This window comes from Moschus berezovskii, chromosome 25, assembly GCF_049115385.1.
Source record: "Moschus berezovskii isolate FMDL1 chromosome 25, NW_MosBer_1.0, whole genome shotgun sequence".
NCBI classification, from domain to species: Eukaryota; Metazoa; Chordata; class Mammalia; order Artiodactyla; family Moschidae; genus Moschus; species Moschus berezovskii.
In genome coordinates, this window is record NC_142484.1 from 51,496,605 (window position 1) to 51,516,892 (window position 20,288).

General features: G+C 39.7%; 1 protein-coding gene across 2 annotated transcripts in view; it reads left to right on the forward strand.

The window, feature by feature from the left end:
• Positions 1 to 20,288, forward strand: part of LOC148773953 (neutral amino acid uniporter 4-like) — a 32,730-nt gene that overhangs the window by 2,531 nt on the left and 9,911 nt on the right. Inside the window, exons 2-5 of one of the 2 annotated variants that reach the window (XM_088832030.1) lie at positions 134 to 244; positions 2,338 to 2,565; positions 5,365 to 5,463; positions 9,587 to 9,756. In XM_088832030.1, the coding sequence (XP_088688156.1) occupies positions 2,434 to 2,565; positions 5,365 to 5,463; positions 9,587 to 9,756 (401 nt within the window). In that variant the 5' untranslated portion in view covers positions 134 to 244; positions 2,338 to 2,433. The remainder of the gene's footprint in view (positions 1 to 133; positions 245 to 2,337; positions 2,566 to 5,364; positions 5,464 to 9,586; positions 9,757 to 20,288) is intronic. The other variant, XM_088832031.1, reaches the window with a different exon arrangement.

The following is a 20,288-nucleotide window of genomic DNA, read 5'->3' on the forward strand; positions in this document are numbered from 1 at the left end:
CATCATCTGCCTTTGGAATTTTAACCATTAAATCACTGAATTGAAAAGTTAATAAACTGTAGAATTTAGTAAATTTGAGCTCTACATGGAAGCAACTGAATTTAGTAATTTTATCTTATAATATTTATTTCAGTGTTTTGCATTTTGGTAAACATGTGAGAGCGTAGGAAGTCCTATTAGATAGCCAATCTCTGTCTCTAGAGGGCACCGAAGGACTCAAATGTTTACCTGAATCTTGCTCTGGGTATGTATCGATATTTTTATTTTACTTTATTTTTCAATCTTGAGAATTTCTTATAACCCTCTTTCTGCCAAAGAATACTAAATTATTATGAGAGGTTTGTGATAGAATCGATGTGAAATTCCCAAGCACCTAACGACTCAAACAGCCCTTTTTAAAATTGGTTATATGGCTACTTTTCTCTTGCCAGGAATCCTTGGTAGAGCTTAACTCTATCATTACCTCATCTTGTATATGGGAGGTACTTCTTTGAATACCTATACTTCAGAAGTATTTGGCTGTAAATAATTTGATGACAGAGAAAATCGGGTCAACAAATAAAATATCTTCTTAAAAGCCAAGTGATGTAAACAATCAATTTTGCTTCTATTTCAAGTTATAGAAGATAAAATAGAAAGTTTTAATGGCCAATTATAAGACAGATGAGAGCTGTGCATTTCTTAAATGGTACATGGCATAACCTGAGTCTGTTAGTCCAGTATGAGTTACAAGTTGCCGACATAACTTAAAACTAGTAGGTGTAGTCCCTGCGATTTAAGATGATATGTACATTTGTAGTGACACTAAATATTACTTATTGTGGGTAAGGGTGAAATTAACCCCCTGCATTATTAATCATGTCAGGATTTTGTTCTGTACTCTGACTTGTTGGCCTCCCAGTCCTATATTTCAGGGGAGAGGGCTGTTGCGGAGGTGACCAGGGGCTCCTTGGGCAGGCCCCTCTTTAGGGCTTGCAGCGTTTTGCTCAGGTGAACATGTTCCTGTCACACGCTAGATTCTTAGGTCTCAGACCTGGGTTTGAATCCTAGAACCACCACTTACTGGCTTGATATTATGTAGATTTTTCTTTTTTACTTTCCCTAAACCTCAGTTTCCTCAACTATACAATGGAAATTAATATTACCACCCACCTCAGAGAGTTGTTTTGAGGATTAAATGAGATGTTGCATATCAAGTTCAGTACTTGACACAGTGCATATAAGTCGTAATTTCCTTTATATTTCTCCTTCATGAGTATAAGTTGATGGCAGTTTTTTCCTCCCCTCTTGCTTATTCTACTGGTAATCCTGTATAGGTTCATGAAGGGTTCCTGGAGAGTAAAGTTCAGTACCTGACACATACAAAGTACTCAGAAAATACTTTCTGTTATTACTATAAGTTTTGGTTCTTAATTTATATATTCAGAGACGTGATAATGTCATTATGTTCAAAGGAGGGTACAGTGTTTGGGGCAAATAGATTTTCACTGATATTTTTATTTTAGTACAATCTGCCTCTTCTGTGAGTTTTTAAGATTATTTTTAAAGTCCTCTATAATTTCATTTCTATTTTTGTAAGTTGGACTATTTGCTTAATTGAATCAGGGACAATTTTTAATATATGGAGACTATAAATTATGGAATCTCTTTTGGAAGCTAAATATTGGTTTATAGAAATAGCTGAATAAATTTTGAGGTAAAGTTGGTTTATCTTATAGAAGCTTTTTGCTCTGACAAAAATTTATTGTCTAGCATGCAGAAGATAACTGATTGTTAATAAATATTTATTGACAGTGATACTAATTCATCAACAGTTGCTTTATAGAATACCTTTAAAATTGGGCTCTGATTTCTGTACATTCTGGGCATCTTGATTACTGTACATTTCTAAAAGGCACTTGGAGATTGTTTTCTGCTTTGAAAAAACTGTGTTAATAGACCTCCCAATGGCCATTCTAGATAAGCATTCTTCTACTTTTGATCATCTCAGAAGCAGATTGAGCCTTTGCGGGCATCATGAGTGTCACAGTCACAGAGCTTCAAAGTGGTTTAGCAAGTCTGTCCTCACAAGTTTCTAGTGAACTTTGTTTTCACAGTATGATAAAGTTATTTTGCAAAGAAGACTATTCTATTTTAATTATCCCTAAATTATATATATATATATATATATTTCTAGGTTGCTAGATTGTCTTGAAACTATGTATTTTATTTATTGCAAAGGAATTTATCATAGAGTGTATATAGATTATAGTTTTCTTTATATTTCTCCTTCGTGCTTATAAGTTAATGGAAGTTTTTGTTTTCCCTCTTCCTTATTCTCCTGGTAATCCTGTATAGGTTCACGAAGGGTTCCTGGAGAGTAAAGTGTTTGTTTTGAATAGTACCAATTCATCAAGTCCATGTGAGAGAAGAAGTATTGACCTAAGGATATATATGCTTTGCTTTCTTCCATTTTTAATTCTTTTGGTCTTCATTCGTGAGCTCAAGAATCTGTTTGTGCTTTCATTCCTTGCCAACATATCCATGGCTGTCAGTCTTGTGATAATTTATCAGTATGTTGTAAGGGTAAGTATAACATGTTTTTAACTATGTCGTGTGTTTTTTAACAAGTAAACTTTTTTTTTTTTTTTTACTTTAGAGGTAAAAGTGATGATGAGTAAAGACCCTACTTCATATGTGTCACCTAGGAGATAATCAGGTTTTCTTTTGGGGGATACTGCTTAGCTGAAGAAGTATATGGCATAGAGGATGAAAGCATAGGCTTTGTAGTCAGATCTGGTTTTGAATCTTGGTCAGTATGCTTCTGAGCTGTATGGTGTTGCCTCAGAACATAGTAATGCCTGCCCTAGAGTTGTGAGATTCAGGACCCTGCCCTAGTACACTGCCTAACAGGAAATAAAGAACTCATCAAAAAAAAAAAAAAAAATCCAAAAAAAAAAAAAAAGAACTCATCAATGTCTTGTTTATTCCTTTAAGACTTAAACCAATCACAGGAGATGGGAGTCTAGCTGTGATGTTATGATTTTCTTTCACGCCTGAAGCTTTATTTGCCACTGCAGCTTCAGCTCACTGCCACTACCCTGGGCTGTAATCTCTTTCTGCAGTGACCGCAACTGAGTTCATCATCAGTAGTCTGGAGATATTTAACTCAGTTTCCTTAAAATAATCTGTTGAGGGGATCCAGGGGATCTGCAAATCCCTTAAAATTATTGATAAGATTCAGTGTTTCTATATGTATGTGTGCATTTTCCACTGGGCAGCTGTATAGTTTTCATCTCTCACTGGGGCCAATGACTCAAAAAAGGTAGGGAATCCTTGTTTTGTTCTTTCCTGATGCAATTAGACTTTTTAGACATTGCTGCCAAAGTAGTTGTCCTAAACTCTCCTTTAGCACTCCAAGACGAGTTCTCTTATGCTGAGTCTCTGTTTTGCCCTGTCTGAATTCCAAAGCCCATGGACTCATTGTTATAGCGCACGTGAGTGGAAGAGGAGAAGCAGGAAGACCTCTTAAGATTCTCTAGAGTTCCTGACCCCTTGGTTGGACATCGAGGAGTTAGTGGAGCAGAAACGCATGTTCCTTAGGTGGAGGGAAGCTTGTGAGCCTTGGAGGACAGTTTGGTATTACCCAGCAGCCCACACATTTTAATTTTCCATTTTGACCCTAACGTGTTTCTCGTCATGTGTCACCATCATGTCGCACGGTTCTACTTGTGCTTCAGGTTTTCTCAGTTCAGTTGCTCAGTCATGTCTGACTCTTTGCAACCCCATGGACTGCAGCACGCCAGGCCTCCCTGTCCATCACCACTTCCTGGAGCTTGCTCAAACTCATGTCCATCCAGTCAGTGATGCCATTCACCCATCTCATCCTCTGTCATCCCCTTCTCCTGCCTTCAATCTTTCCCTGCTTCAGAGTCTTTTCCAATGAGTCAGTTCTTCACATCAGGTGGCCAAAGTATTGGAGCTTCAGCTCCAACATCAGTCCTTCCAATGAATATTCAGGACTGATTTCCTTTAGGATTGATTGGTTGGCTCTCCTTGCAGTCCAAGGGACTCTCAAGAGTCTTCTCCAACACCACAGTTCAAAAGCGTCAATTCTGTGGCGCTCAGATTTGTTTATGGTTCAACTCTCACATCCGCACATGACTATTGGAAAAACCATAGCTTTGACCAGGTGGTGGACCTTTGTCGGCAAAGTAATGTCTCTGCTTTGTAATACACTGTCTAGGTTGGTCATAATGTTCCTTCCAAGGAGCAGGCGTCTTTTAATTTCATGGCTGCAGTCACCATCTTCAGTGATTTTGGAGCCCAAGAAAATAAAGGTTTTTCTAGACCCCTCTTCGGAGAAGGCAATGGCAAGCCACTCCAGTACTCTTGCCTGGAAAATCCCATGGATGGAGGAGCCTGGTAGGCTGCAGTCCGTGGGGTCGCTAAGGGTCGGACACGACTGAGCGACTTCACTTTCACTTTTCACTTTCACACATTGGAGGAGGAAATGGCACCCCACTGCAGTGTTCTTGCCTGGAGAATCCCAGAGTCGGACACGACTGAAGTGACTGAGCAGCAGCAGCAGACCCCTCTTATTTCCTCAGTTATCCCTGTGCTGCCACACTTCAGTGTCTTTGTTCATCCTTTTCACCGGCCTCGAGTTCCACTTCCCGTCTGGTAAGGCAGAGAACACAGGCTGGTGAGGGGACTTGGGGTAGCTGGAAGAACTAGCCACTTTGGACCCAGACATCTTGAACAAGATGTGCAGACTGTAAGTCTCCAGATAGTGAGGGTTGGAACAAGGCTCTGTGAGTCAGACCAAGTCATCGAAGCCAGAGTCCAGGCTTGTGCACAAATAATGAGGGTGAAGGCAGTCGTCAGGTCAGAGAGTCAAACACCGAAACCAGGAGCTGGGGAGCCACGCAGGGCTATGAGGCGGAAAGCCACAGTTGGGCAGTCCTAGAAACCAAAAGAGCAGTGAAAGTGGAGTGGGATGAGTTTCACTGGACACTGCCAGCAGTGGTTGATAACTGATCGCATGGCTGTCAGCTCAGGTGTTGAATGTGCTTGCGTGTTTCCTGCTGTGGCAGGAGCCATGCCCGGTGAGAACAGCCTGGGCCTTAGAGGTGGAAGCAGTAATCAGGAGCGTTTACCTCAGCTGGAACATATGGGCTCCGGGAGACAATTGCTTCTGGCAGTAGAATCCTGACAGCTTGGCTACATTTAACATAGGATGCTTAAACTTTTTATTGAAAGAATTATTCACATTTATAATCCACATTTGCTAGCGTGAGGCTCATAAGTATATGATTTCACTCTTCTGCTTTAAATTGTTTCAAACAAGTAAGTAACTTATCTTATTTTTTCTTTCTTCTCCAGAATATGCCAGATCCCCACAACCTTCCAATAGTGGCTGGTTGGAAAAAATACCCCCTGTTTTTTGGTACTGCTGTATTCGCTTTTGAAGGCATAGGAGTGGTAAGGATTTAGTCTTTATTATTATTTTTTAAAATCTTAAGTCAACACAGAGACTTACTTACATTTAAAAATACATGGTTTTCTTTCCTGTTTCTGGTTTGTTTTTTTTTTGTTGTTGTTGTTTGTTTCTATTTTTGTATTCCTAGAAAATGATTTGCATTTTGGTATGATAATCTTGAATTACAGTTTAGTTCCTCTACTAACCAGGAGTTCATCCATGTTTTATCTTGGATAATTTTCTTAATAAGTAAAATGAGAGCATTAGAATAGATGATTTTTAATATTTTGTTGTGAAAATTTTCAAACCTATATAGTGTGATGAACTCCTCTGTAAGCATCACCCAGCTTCAAAAACCATTAACTCATGGTTAGTTTTGTCTGATCTGTATTCACTGTACTCTGTCAAGTCTGGGTTATATTCAGACAGAAACCAAATGTCATATCTTATAGACTAGATGATTAGAAATGAATTGAAATTGTTATAAAGTTTACTATTACATAAGAAGGGTCAAACATAAATTCTTTTTAGATTTATACATATCATTTGTTTTGTGAAATGATGTTATCATGAAGCTACCAAGAGATGCAAACATTGTGAGGATTCTGAGATCCTAAATATTTCCATTCAAGATGCTTCCAGTTCAGGGACATCCTTGTGGCCTAGTGGTTAAGACGCCAAACTTCCAGTTCAGGGGGTGCGGATTCAGTCCCTGGTTGAGGAGATAAGATGCCAAATGCCATGTGGTGTGGCCAAAAAATTTTAAAAAGGTGCTTCCCACTCATTGAAAGCCTAGAATGTATAGATTTGGGCAAAATAGAATATTGCTGTTTGTGTGCTCAGTCAGTTGGTCATGTCCAACTCTTTGTGACCGCGTGGACTGTAAGCTGCCGGGCTCCTCTGTCCATGGAATTTTCTGGGCAAGAATACTGCTCTGGGTTGCCGTTTCCTCCTCCAGGCGATCTTCTCGGCTCAGAGAGCAAACCTGCGTCTCTTGTGTGTGCTGCGTTGGCAGGTGAATTCTTTGACACTGTGCCACCCGGGAAGCCCCCCTACTACATCTGATCTTGGTCAAAAGACCATGTCTTTTTGTCTTTTCATACTGTTCATGGGGTTCTCAGGGCAATACTGAAGTGGTTTGCCATCCTCTTCTTCCTGGTCCTTCTCCAGTGACCCAGACCCTAATACTGGGAAAGATTGAGGGCAGGAGGAGAAGGGGGCAACAGAGGACGAGATGGTTGGATGGCATCACTGACTCAATGGATGTGAGTTTGAGCAAACTCAGGGAGACAGTGAAGGACAGAGAAGCCCTGTGTACTACAGTCCATGGGGTCGCAGAGAGTCAGACACGACTTAGCAACTGAACAGTGAAAGGCCATAGCTTATATTTCATAGTCTGATGTTTGGTGTGGGAGCAGAACCACTGATAAACATCTGTTTGTATGAACCACAGACAAAATAGAACTGAGACGATTTTATGCGATTTTAGTTGGGTTTCTGCTCTCTCTGAATTCTCCTTTACAGAATTCTTACTAATTCTTAGAAGCTCCATTTATCCCTGTTAGAGACATAATTGTAGATTTTCATTTCTGCTTTAACTAGTAAGCTATAGTAAAGCTATTGGACATTTCCAGTTACGTGTTGTTCCTCTGACATCTCAGATTCAACAACTCTGAAGTCTGACACATACTTTTTCTTTTTTGTATAAAATCAGTTTCACTTTCTCATTTCTCTCTTTCTTTTAGTTTTACTTTTGGTTGCTCAAACTTGAAACACTGGAGTATTTCTTTTCAATGGGTCCCTGGTTTCCCCATTCCAGTCAGCAATTAAGACGTGTTGAGTCTTCTTTTTGTATTTCCCCAGATCAGCTCCATAAATGAGGTTATGTGTGAAACAGGTGACGCTGCTTCACGCAGATGGAGCCTCCGTAGTGTCCGTTTCCTTCCCTTCCTCCTTTCCTGGCTGCACTGGCACCATCCTGACTTTAGCTTCCCCTTTCAGTCTGGGTTTTCTCTGAGCATACGACTCGTGTACTCTTCGTTTTCTGTTACTCACTCACAGTTCTCACATGGACCTACCCAACTCACCGAAAAGCGGAGATAATATTAGTTATTGTCTCATGAGGTTATTGTGAGGACTGTGTGAGATCCTATATGCTAAGCTTTTAGAAAAATACCTGGCACATTGTAAACACTCAGTAAATACTTATTATTACTTAGTGTCTTTTACTGTGTGGTCAAATTTGTATGCCCAAAACCTCCAGAGATTTGCTTACAAATTTAACTTTTAAATTGGCCCTTTTTTTAAAAAAAGTCCCCCCCCCAAATAATGTAAATACTTATTCATCTCATTGGGGCTTCCCTGGTGGCTCAGACGGTAAGGAATCTGCCTGTAATCAGGAGACCTTGTTTCAGTCCCTGGGTTGGGAAGATCCCCTGGAGAAGGGAAAGGCTACCCACTCCAGTATTCTGGCCTGGAGTATTCCATGGACAGAGGAGTCCATGGGGTTGCAAAGAGTCAGACACGACTGAGTGACTTTCACACTTCACACTTTCGGCTCATTAAACTGACAGACAGATGCACATGGATAGATAGAGAAGCAGTTGCAGACATGTGTGTACTTGGGTCAGTGTGTGCACGCATGCCTACTAACTGTGTCTGCTGAGAGAGCTGAAAGCAGTGGCACCCAGGAGCACTGAGCCCACTTAGCACCCTGATCTTGAGTTCTAAATCTGATTCTCCAGCAAAGGAAACAAAGATTTTTGGAGAAATGGCTGATGACAGGACGGAAGCAAGTAAATTCAAGGTGTGTCTGGAGCATATTGTAGTGCCAGAGAGTATGTGTGTGTGTGTGTGTTGGTTGCACAGTTGTGTCTGACTCTGAAACCCCATGGACTGTAGCCTGCCAGGTTCCTGTCCCGTGTTTTCCAGGCAAGGATACTGGAGTGGGTTGCCATTCCCTTCTCCAGGGATCTTCCTGACCCAGGGGTTGACCCCGCTTCTTGCATCTCCCGCACTGGCAGGCAGGTTCTGTACCCATTAGTGCCCGCTGGGAAGCCCTGGCAGAAAGTAGGGAAGTGCTCAAAAAACGAAAGAATAGATGCACATCAAAAGGACAAAGGACCTCACCGGATAGAACTCATGAAGACCGAAGCTGGAATGGTAGTAGTAACAAAATAAGCAGTAGTAAACTATAAAACAAATATATATGAATCCCTATGAATACATATATGTGATTAAATAAATAAGCACACAGGGTAGATTTCCAAATAGCTTATGTAGATACTATCCTCGAGGACTTGTAGCTTAATCCCCCCAGTCCCTGGAGTGTGGGCTGCCTGTAGTGATTTACTTCCAATGAATAGAGTATAAGGAGGAAGGAAAGAACTTTATAAGCAGAACTTTACTGGTAAACACTGCCTTAACCAGGGGATCAAAATGAACTTCACCAGCGATGAATCATGTTGACAGCATGTGTTAGGAAGGGCATCGCACTTCCATGGTGTACTTTTCTGAAACCTATAATCCCAATCTGGCCATGAGAAAGACATCAGACAACTAATAGAGGGGCAGTGTGCCAAATACATAACCATGCTCCTCGAAACTGTCAAGGTAATCAACAGTAAGGAAGGACCAACAAACTGCCCCAGACCCGAGGAACTCAGGACACATGATGGCAAAATGCACGGTGCTGTCCTGGCCGGGACCCTGGAGCAGAAAAAGGACATTTGTGGGAAAACTGGTGAAATCCAAACAAAGTTTGGAGTTTAATTATAATGTCCCAATACGGGTTCTTAGTTGTAACACATGTGCTTTGGTTGTGTGAAATGTTAAAAGGAGAAATTGGTCAGGAGTGTGTGGGAGTCTTCTGTTTATCTCTGCATCTTTTCTGTAAAATTATTCCGAAGTAGAAAGTTTATTTTTAAAAATACCTGACAGTTTTGCGAAGAGCTGATTTCAAATCTTTTTATTTTAGGAATTTAAAAAATCTGTAGTGTGGAAAAATATGTAATATTTAGAAAAATACATCAACGATTATGTGTTACATATACTATAGAAAGATTAATCTGGGCACCTATCAGGTGGGTGCTATATTGTTTTCATTTACTTGCATTCTCTTCTTAGGTCCTTCCACTGGAAAATCAAATGAAAGAATCAAAACGCTTCCCTCAAGCATTGAATATTGGCATGGGGATTGTAACAGTGCTGTATGTCACATTAGCTACTTTGGGATATATGTGTTTCCACGATGATATCAAAGGCAGCATCACTTTAAATCTTCCCCAAGATGTGTGGTAGGTAGACAAGAGTTTCTTAACCTAATTTGTATATTTTATAAATATAATTTACTAGTGTTTTATGATAAAGGGGTATTTTTAGTTTTATGATTTAAACATTTAAAATCTTTACTGTGGTTTCTTTATTTGTGTAATCTAAATTTTTTCATAATCTTCAGAGGAGATCATCTGACTTTTTGTGGCATATTTTTAAAATATTAAAAATTACAGGTTGTTCCAAATTTGGATAACAGGTGAAACATGAATTCTTTTAATATGGACTCAGTTTAATAAAAAATTTAATACTATCCTCCTGCCAAAAATCTAACATTCTGGGTTTCTGATAAAATCATATAACCCATCACTTATGGCCTTCATGGTTTTAGTGGTCAGCTTTAATACTGTATGTGCCTGAGTCCTTTCTGAACACAGGACACATTATCCAGTTGACCCTTGAACAGCAGGGGTTTGAACTTCATGGGTCCACTTATATGGATTTTTTTCAGTTAACATGTTAGAAAATTTTTTGAGATTCATGACAATTTGAAAAAACTCACAAACTGCATAGCCTAGAAATATAAAAAAGGTATGTCATGAATATATAAAATATATGTAGTTGTACCTGTAACATACAAGATATGAGTTAATTGACTGTCAGTAAGGCTCCGGGAGTTGGTGATGGACAGGGAGGCCTGGCGTGCTGTGATTCATGGGGTCGCGGAGAGTCGGACACGACTGAGCGACTGAACTGAACTGAACTGAAGGCTTCTAGTCAGTAGTAGGCTATTAGTAGCTAAGTTTGGGGGAAATCAGAAGTTATATGCAGGGTCAGACCCCAACCCCTGCATTGATCAAGGGTCAACTGTAAATAGTGTGGTATATCTTAATATTCTCTTTAATATTAGAACCATATTCTTCTAAATGAAGCAATATGTAGAGTCTTTTTCTTCTTCCAGAGATTGATCTTTGGAGATTTAATAAAGATATTGGCAGTGATTATGATGTAGACTCGCTCCCTTATTTATGAAATGGAAAGTAACTCCTTAGTTTTGATAAATGCAAAGAATAAATGCTGACCTAATATCATGCGGCTCCTTTAGCTGTTTGGATGGAAGTCTGTGAAACCTTAAATATTTTGACTGGCTTCCTGATGAGAGTTTGATTGCTATTCAGTAGTCATGTGAACCCTGGGTCCTCATTGGAGGCCAAAATGTTGTTAGAATAAGTGTGTGTAGGGAACTGTTTATGATAGGGAGAAAGTCCCTAGCATAGTTTCCAGTTGCACAAGTCTCGCATATGCCGTGTGTTTATCTTTTTTTTTAATTACAGTTTTACTTTAGCTATGATATATTTAGGAAGGCATTCCAAGATGGAACCATTTCAGTGTTATACATTTGTTTCAAGGTGGAGACCTGAATACAAACAAGACGTGACTGTTTTGCATTTATTTCATTAACCTGTTTTATAGTTGATATTATAATTTTGTTTCCTTCAAAAGTGTTCCTTTTTTCTTTTTTGTAATAGTTTAGTATGGAGTATAGACAAACAGCTTAATATAAGAGGATCAAGGCTAAGAATTACGGTAGTTTAGTTTCTCTTTCAAAGATAGTACAGTGTCTAGAAAACAGAATCATACATTTCTCCACTTGAAGTAATGTTTAGACTAAATCCTAAAAGCAAATTTATAAGTAAAGTTGACAAGTAGTATAAGATGTAGGTGGGGAAACGATCTCAGAATTCTCCCCTACCCTTATTCACAAACGTATCTAAAGAAAGTCTTAAGGGGGAAGATACCGAGATGGGAGTGCCTGCGCATCAAGTTAAGACGCTCCTCTCCCCAGGGAGCTAGGAACCTGGCGAAGTAGCAGTGGACATGGAGGTGGAGGGCATGCTTTTGGTTTTCACAGCTAAACCTCGAGGGGGTGGTACTGTCCCTGCAGTGGCTCTAATTAATCCTTCCCTTTTTCTGCACCCACTTCCCACCTTAGACTTGTTCCCTAATTGCTGTGGCTCTCCAGTTAGAAAGGAACTCATTATAAGCCTTAATTAAAAACAGACTATCAAATAAAACAACCCTCCACTTTCATGTTGTGACTATTTTTTTAGTCGACAAGATCATAGTTTCTGTTCAGGAAAGCCTGGTTAGACACCTGCTTTTTATTTAGAAGGGGGAGCCATGTATCCTCGGAAGCAAAAATCTGTACAAAACAGGAAAGCAAGTCAAGATACTCCCCTTTAGAGAACTGCTGTTGAGTAACACCTTCTTGTGCAGACATGCCTTTTGTGGCCTACAGTCTTTATGGTCTGCAGCTGTGCGTGTGTGCTCACTTGCTTCAGTCATGTCCGACTCCTAGCGACCCAATGGACTATAGCCCACCAGGCTTCTCTGTCCGTGGAAAGAATACTGGAGTGTGTTGTCATACCCTTCTCCAGGGGATCTTCCCAACCTAGTGATCAAGCCCCACCCCCCCACCCCATCCCGTCTCTTACATCTTCTGCATTGGGAAGCGAGTTCTCTGCAACCAGGACAGTTAAAATACTAGCCATGGCTGAGGGATACTGGAGAGAAGGCGGTTGTCTTTTATAATGATAATCTTCCAAAATGAGAAGTTTGGACTAGGATAATCATGGGGTTATCTCAGAGATTCCTATCTTGAATTGTTATGTATGAGTCCCCTTTTCCTTCCCCTTCTTGTGCTTCAGGCAGTAGGCCGAGCAGTTTAGAGAATGTGTGCTGCTGCTAAGTCACTTCAGTCGTGTCCGACTCTGTGCGACCCCATAGACGGCAGCCCACCAGGCTCCCCCATCCCTGGGATTCTCCAGGCAAGAATACTGGAGTGGGTTGCCATTTGTAGTGTACTCTTTATTGGCTGGGTATTGATCTTGGAGAGACAGCAGTGAGCGCTGATGTGAAGCGAGATCTTAGTTCCCTGCCCAGAAATGGGATGAGGTGATGGACAGGGAGGCCTGGCGTGCTGTGATTCATGGGGTCGCAGAGAGTCGGACACAACTGAGTGACTGAACTGAACTGAACTGAACTGAGCCTGGATGAAACTAGCCACTAGATCAACAAGAGTTAGAGGCTAGAACCTCTTGCCCCGATTGAAGTGCATTCCTCAAGGAGGCAAAAACTGTGAAAAGAGATACAAAGTTTATTATTAGACACACAACACAATCGCAAGTGGGAGGGCCGAATGGAGAAAGTTTGTGTAGCTGAGATAGAAGTGAGGCAGAGATGCACACCCAGAGGGAAGGGGTGGGGTGTCCCCCTTAGCGCGGAGGAGCATTGCAAAGAGGCCGTTAAGGCATTCATACAGGGCTGTTCTTCTGGGTCTTTGTTTTCTTTGGGCCAATTATCTGGTTTCTTTTTCCACACCTGACCTACCCTAGGACCCTTCCCCATAGGCATGTGCAACACTGTGGACTGTAGCCCGCCAGTCCTGGGCCGGAATCCATTTTCTGGTGTGGATTCCAACCCAGAGGACTATAAGGCAGCCTTGGCATCACATACTATGGGGGTGCCCCTCCTTTGACCCCGAGGAGCTTTCCTGCACATATTCAATGTCTCCCTTGCCCCAAGGATGGGGAAGATAAGACCTCTTGATCCTTTACGCAAACAGGGTTTAGCCCTCCCTGTTTCTGCCATGACTGTTACCTTAAGGTGTCCACAGAAGACATAGCCTGGCTGTTTTCCCTGTTTCTGTTGTCATTTCTATTTCAAAGTGCAAAGAGGAGGCTGGTTGTAAATACATAATCTGGAGCCCCCCCATCTCCTGTCTCAGGAAATGCAAACAGCAGGCTAGCTGTAGAGTGTCCAGCCTGAAGCCCTTTTCTTGTTTTCTTTTTTTGGTCCTAACAAATGTAAGCAGGAGCCCACCTAATTCCTGCCTCAGATATGAAAGCCAATGACTGTCACAGGAGCCTAGGGAATCCAGCTACCAGCCATGAGAAACTGTAAAGGGCTTTTGATGCCATGTTGACTTAACGTCTCAGAGTTCATGTGGGGTTCAGTTCAGTTCACTTCAGTCGCTCAGTCGTGTCCGACTCTTTGTGACCCCATGAATCACAGCACGCCAGGCCTCCCTGTCCATCACCGACTCCCGGAGTTCACTCAAACTCATGTCCATTGAGTCGGTGATGCCATCCAGCCATCTCATTCTCCGTCGTCCCCTTCTCCTGCCCCCAATCCCTCCCAGCATCAGAGTCTTTTCCAGTGAGTCAAGTCTTCGCATGTGGGGTATCCCTACAAGAAAAGGTTGAATTAGAGAGCAGTCCCAGAATAAAGCAAGTATGGATTAGAGTGACTCCATGTTATTAATTACTTATTACCTTCAATCTTAGTGAGGCATCGTCTTTTAAAACTAGTTATGACTGATATTGTTTAAGGTAGTGCATTTAGCTTTTGAAGTAAAGGGTATATTTTAAAGATGATAATAAAGTAAATTGGGCTTCCCCGATCGCTCAGGGGTTAAAGAACCTCTTGCAATGCAGAAGACACAGGAGATGTGGGTTCGATCCTTGGGTCGGGAAGATCCCTTGGAGGAGGAAATGGCAACCGATTCCAGTGTTCTTGGAGCCTGGCAGGCTACAGTCCAGGGAGCCTCACAGAGTCAGACACAACTGAGCGACTAAGCAATCAAGTGAATTCAGGGTTCTGAGCTAAAACATGGGCACCTGCAGGCAGATACCTGCATTTCTGGGTTTGTGATGCACATTGTTCAGCACTTCGTAAGTGTTCGTTAGGTAGTATTCTGGGTATAAAAGTGTTTCCCCTGTAACTGCTGGTCTTAATTGAATGGTGTTTTGGCAGTGTTTTTCCAGGATGTCCACTAGAGTAACGCAAATAGCAGACGTTCTTCTTGTAAGAGATATCAAGGGTATGTTAAGTTTTCAGAGAAACAGACATTGAGAAGCAGTGAAGTGACTTCTTCCATCTCACGGAATCCTTTTGAAGCACACATTGGATAGGGAAAATTCAAACAGGAGAGAAGCATGTAAGAACAGGGTAGATGTGGGGTAGATATTTTAATTTATTTAGATAAATGAACTGGGACTTCACATTCCCCCAAAACAGAAAAGAATCTTAGGCCTGAATTCCTGTTTATAGCATATAGGAAATAGGAGGTTGAATATTCTGGGAAATAGAGCTGAAAAATAGTGGCAGATAATCAAGCTGTCTTAATTGATTCTTCCAAGAAATCTGGGAGTTGACCTCTGAGAAATTTGTTACCTAAGATGAAAATATTTAGGCAAGAATGGACTCACCAAGAGACACAGGAAATAAAGATGTAGAGAAATATAAGGAAACAGGATAAAGAAGATTTGTATATTCTGAACTCTTTATTCCATTCTCACCCTCAGAAATTCTTAATGATATTCTTCTAATATTAAAGTTGCCTATATCTAGGAATCCTGGCTGAAATGACCTCTGCCTTTCCTTTCTTCTGCCTGTCTTCTTTTTTCATCACAGTAAAATATTATTAAGTTAAAAAAGAAGGGCGTCTATCAAATTCATCTGTCATCTAGCGGATACTTGCTGTATGCGTTTTATGTACTTGGAGCTTTTCCCAAGCATTAGAGATGCAGCAGCGAGCAGAGAAGGTCCTCTTCATATTGCTTACATTCTGGGGAACGCTCCTCAAACGTCCCGCGGTTTAAAGCATCCAGTCTAGTGGTGAATACTGGGTAACACTTGTTCAGCCGCTCGGTCGTGTCTGACTCTTTGTGGCCCCGTGGACTGCAGCACGCCAGGCTTCCCTGTCCTTCCCCATCTCCTGGAGCGTGCTCAAACTCAGTCCATCGAGTCAGTAATACCATATCCAACCATGGCATCACTAAATAAATAGTTAGTTGTCCTGTTTAGTTATTTTTAGCTTAGAATGGGGTGAGTTCTTGATCTGGACTGTAGCTGTTTTTCAAAAAGACTTCTTGACAGAGCTGAACACTTGAGATTCTTGAGGATCATGAGAAGTCCAAGAGGGAAAGTGAATTGTTAGATTATTTCCAAGAATAGCTTCTGTTTTCAACCTCGAGAGAATCAGTCAGCCCCTTATTTCCCAGATTAACTTAAAAAAATAAGTATTCATATCTGTATAGATAAGTTTAGGTTAAGTGTTGATTTATTAGCCAATATGGGGAAAAGAAGGGAAACTTTGTCATTTTTGAACTCTAATGTTTTCAAAACTTGTGTTTTCACTGGAACATTTAGTTGTTTTTCTCCCCTATCATCTGATTCTATATATTGACTGCAAAGTAGTTATTTAAAAAATATATATTTATTTCTGGTCTTTACCAAGATATTACATTTCTTAGCTATCAGTATAACCGATTTTGTTTTCAAGCAAGAGTCATCTTATTTTTCAAGTATTGTTATTTGTGATATTGATTAAATGTAGTTTCAAGAATTACTATTCACACCCATTTTTATCATTAATATTAATTTAACTAATATTTAATAAGTGTCTATCCCCTCCTAAGTGCATGAGTGGTTATACAGAGAATAGAACCTATGTTCTAACTTTCAAGAACTTTGACACTGAGTTTTAAAATACCTTTTAAGTTGTTCCATTTGTTATTTAAAAGTTGTTTTATGTTGTTGAAGACAGGTTAAAAAGCTTATACACTGTGATCAAGTTGGGTTTATTTCAGGGATGCAAGGATTCTTCACTATACGCAAATCAATGTGACATACCAGATTAACAAATTGAAAGATAAAAGCCATATGATAATCTCAATAAATGCAGAAAAATCCTTTGACAAAATTCAGCGCCCATTTATGATTAAAACTTTTCAAAAAATGGGCATGGAAGGAACGTACCTCAACATAGTAAAGGCCATATATGATAAGCCTACAGCAAACATTATTCTCAATGGTGTAAAACTGAAAGCATTCCCCCTAAGATCAGGAACAAGACAAACGTGCCCACTTTCACCACTGTTACTCAACATGGTTCTGGAAATCCTAGCTACAGCAATCAGAAAAGAAAAAAAATAAAAGGAATCCAGATCAGAAAAGAAAAGGCTCTCACTGTTTGCAGATGACATGATACTGTACATAGAAAACCCTAAAGATACTATCATAAAATTGCTACAGCTAATCAGTAAATTTAGCAAAATTGCAGGATACAAAATCAATTCACAGAAATTGCTTGCATTTCTATATACTAACAATGAAAAATCAGAAAGAGAAATTAAGGAATCAATCCCATCCATTCACCATTGCAACATAAAGAATAAAATATCTAGGAATGAACTTACCTAAGGGGACAAAAGAACTGTACACAGAGAATTATAAGATACTAATGAAAGAAATCAAAGATAAACAGATATTCCATGTTCCTGGATAGGAAGAATCAATATTGTGAAAATGACTATACTGCCAAATGCAATCTACAGGTTCAATCCTTATCAAATTACCAATGGCATTTTTCACAGAACTAGAACAAAAGATTTCACAATTCATGTGGAAACACAAAAGACCCTGAATATACAAAGCAGTCTTGAGAAAGAAGAATGGAGCTGGAGGAATCAACCTTCCTGACTTCAGATTATACTACAAAACAGTACTGGCACAAAAACAGAAATATAGACCAATGGAATGAGATAGAAAGCCCAGAAATAAACCCATGCACCTGTGGGTACCTTATTTTTGACAAAGGAGGCAAGAATATGCAATGGGGCAAAGACAGCCTCTTCAATAAGTGGTGCTGGGAAAACTGGACAGCTACATGTAAAAGAATGAAATTAGAACACTTCTAAGTACCATACACAAAGATAAACTCAAAATGGATTAAAGTTGTAAATGTAAAACCAGAAACTATAAGACTCGTAGAGGAAAACATAGGCAGAACACTCAATGACATAAATCATAGCAAGACCCTCTATGACCTACCTCCCAGAGTAACAGAAATAAAAACAAAAGTAAACAAGTGGGACCTGATTAAACTTAAAAGCTTTTTCACAGCATAGGAAAATATAAACAAGGTGAAAAGACAGCCCTCAGAATGGGAGAAAATAATAGCAAATGAAACAACTGACAAAGAATTAATTTCCAAAATATACAAGCAGCTCATACAACTCAATACCAGAAAAACAAACAACTCAGTCAAAAAGTGGGGAAAAGACCTAAACAGACATTTCTCCAAAAAAGACATAGAAATGGCCAACAAACACATGAAAAGATGCTCAACATCGCTCATTATTAGAGAAATGCCGATCAAAACTACAATGAGGTATCACCTCACACAGGTCAGAATGGCCATCATCAAAAAGTCTACAAACTATAAATGCTGGAGAAGGTGTGGAGAAAAGGGAATATTTTTGCACTGTTGAGGAGAATGTAAGTTAATAAGCCTCTATGGAAGATGGTATGGAGATTCCTTAAAAAACTAGGAATAAAACCACCATGTGACCAAGCATTCCCACTCCTAAGCATATACCCTGAGGAAACCAAAATTGAAAAAGACACGTGTACCCCAATGTTCATTGTAGCACTGTGTACAATAGTTAGAACATGGAAGCAACCTAGATGTCCATCGACAGATGAATAGATAAAGAAGTTGTGGTACATACACACAATGGAATATTACCTAGCCATAAAAAGGAACACATTTGAGTCAGTTCTATTAAGGTGGATGAACCTAGAGCCTATTATACAGAGTGAAGTAAGTCAGAAAGAGAAAGATAAATATCATATACTAGCACATGTATGGAGAAGGCAATGGCACCCCACTCCAGTGTTCCAGGGATGGGGGAGCCTGGTGGGCTGCCGTCTGTGGGGTCGCACAGAGTCGGACACAACTGAAGTGACTTAGCAGCAGCAGCAGCAGCACATGTATATGGAATCTAGAAAGATGGTACCAGTGAATTTATTTGCAAGGCAGCAGTGGAGAAACAGACATAGAGAACAGACTTACGGACCTGGGAGAGGGGAGGAGAGGGTGAGATGTACGGAGAGAGTAACACGGAAACTTACATTACTGTATGTAAAATAGACAGCCAACGGGAATTTGCTGTGTGTCTCAGGGAACTCAAACAGGGCTCTGTATCAAACTAGAGGGGTGGGATAGAGAGAGAGATGGGAGGGAGATTCAAGAGGGAGGGGATGTATGTATACCTATGGCTGATTCATGGTGATACTTAACAGAAAGCAAAAAAGAAATCTGTAAAGCAATTATCCTTCAATGAAAAAAAATGAAAAATAAAAGTTTTATGTTGTTGTATATCCTCAAGACAAATCCCTATCACTTTAATCAAGTTTTTTATCCTTTTGAGAGTCAGTTTGCTCATTTCTGAAACTGTTAGTTTATATGGCCAAGATTAGTACATATGGACAATTACCACAGATACATGCTTAAAACCAAAATGAGAACAAAGGTTGATAAACATGTAGGAAAGTTGAGTATAGAAAAATAGAGTACTTGAAATTTTAATATGAAATGTAGAAATTAAGGGGTTCTTGAAACAAAAATAAAAACGGAATAGTTGATTTTAAAAGACTGTATTGCTTCTCTTTAACACTCTGATTTCTGTATTACTCTTTGATGGATCCTTAACAAATATGCCAGCTTCTAAAAAGATAGTGATGATTTTATTTCCCGTTTTTACTCTGGGTAACATCAAATGATAGTAATTACATATAATTAATGTTACTGAGTGGTGTTAATAATAACCAGATTCTTAACCTATGTAATTTGTTCTATACCAATAGAAAAGTTACTATACCTATATGCATAGTGATATATTTTTAGATATATTGTTAATCATATTTTAAAAACATGTAAGTTAAAAGGTAATTAGAAAAAAGGACTGTAATAATAAACTGATAAGAATATTCAGTTCTCCACAATTATGTATCAAAGTATATGAAGCAGGAGTCTTTTGGTTATTTTGTACATTTCAGTAGCTTGACCATTTATGTTTAAACTTTAAACATCAAGGTGAGAAATATATCTTGAGGTCTTTTTAATAGTGAGTTTGTGTTGTTCCTAGCCCTAAGGCCCTCTTCTTTCCTTAAGTTTGCCGTTTGTAGTATTTTCAAATCTGTTTCTACTCAGCTTTCTTCCTTCCTCCTTCACTCCTAGGATGAATACATTATAGAAGGAGATTTAATTGAATTCTTTCTTGTTTGGCAGCTGTTTAGGAAAACTGTTTATAATCTTGACATGTTAGTGATATCTTGCAGTACCTGTCTTTTTCTCCCTGGTGTATTCACCTAGCATAATGCCCGCCAGGTTCATGCATGTTGTCTCGTTTTTGCTCACACACTTTGTCTTAATATGAATCTAACTTTCTTTTTATTTTGGTTATTTTCATTTTATTTCTTTTATTTTTATTATGACTTAGATAAACAGAGAATAGATTGGTGTTTGCCAGGGGCTGGTAGAGGGGGGAAAAGAGAAGAGTTTGGTAAAACGATACAGGCTTTCGGTTAAAAGATGAATAAGGTCTGAGCATCTAATGTAAAATGTGGTGACTTGGTTGATATTACTGTATTGTATGATTGAAGTGTGCTGAGAGCAGAATCGGTGTTCTCACCAAAACAGAAAAAA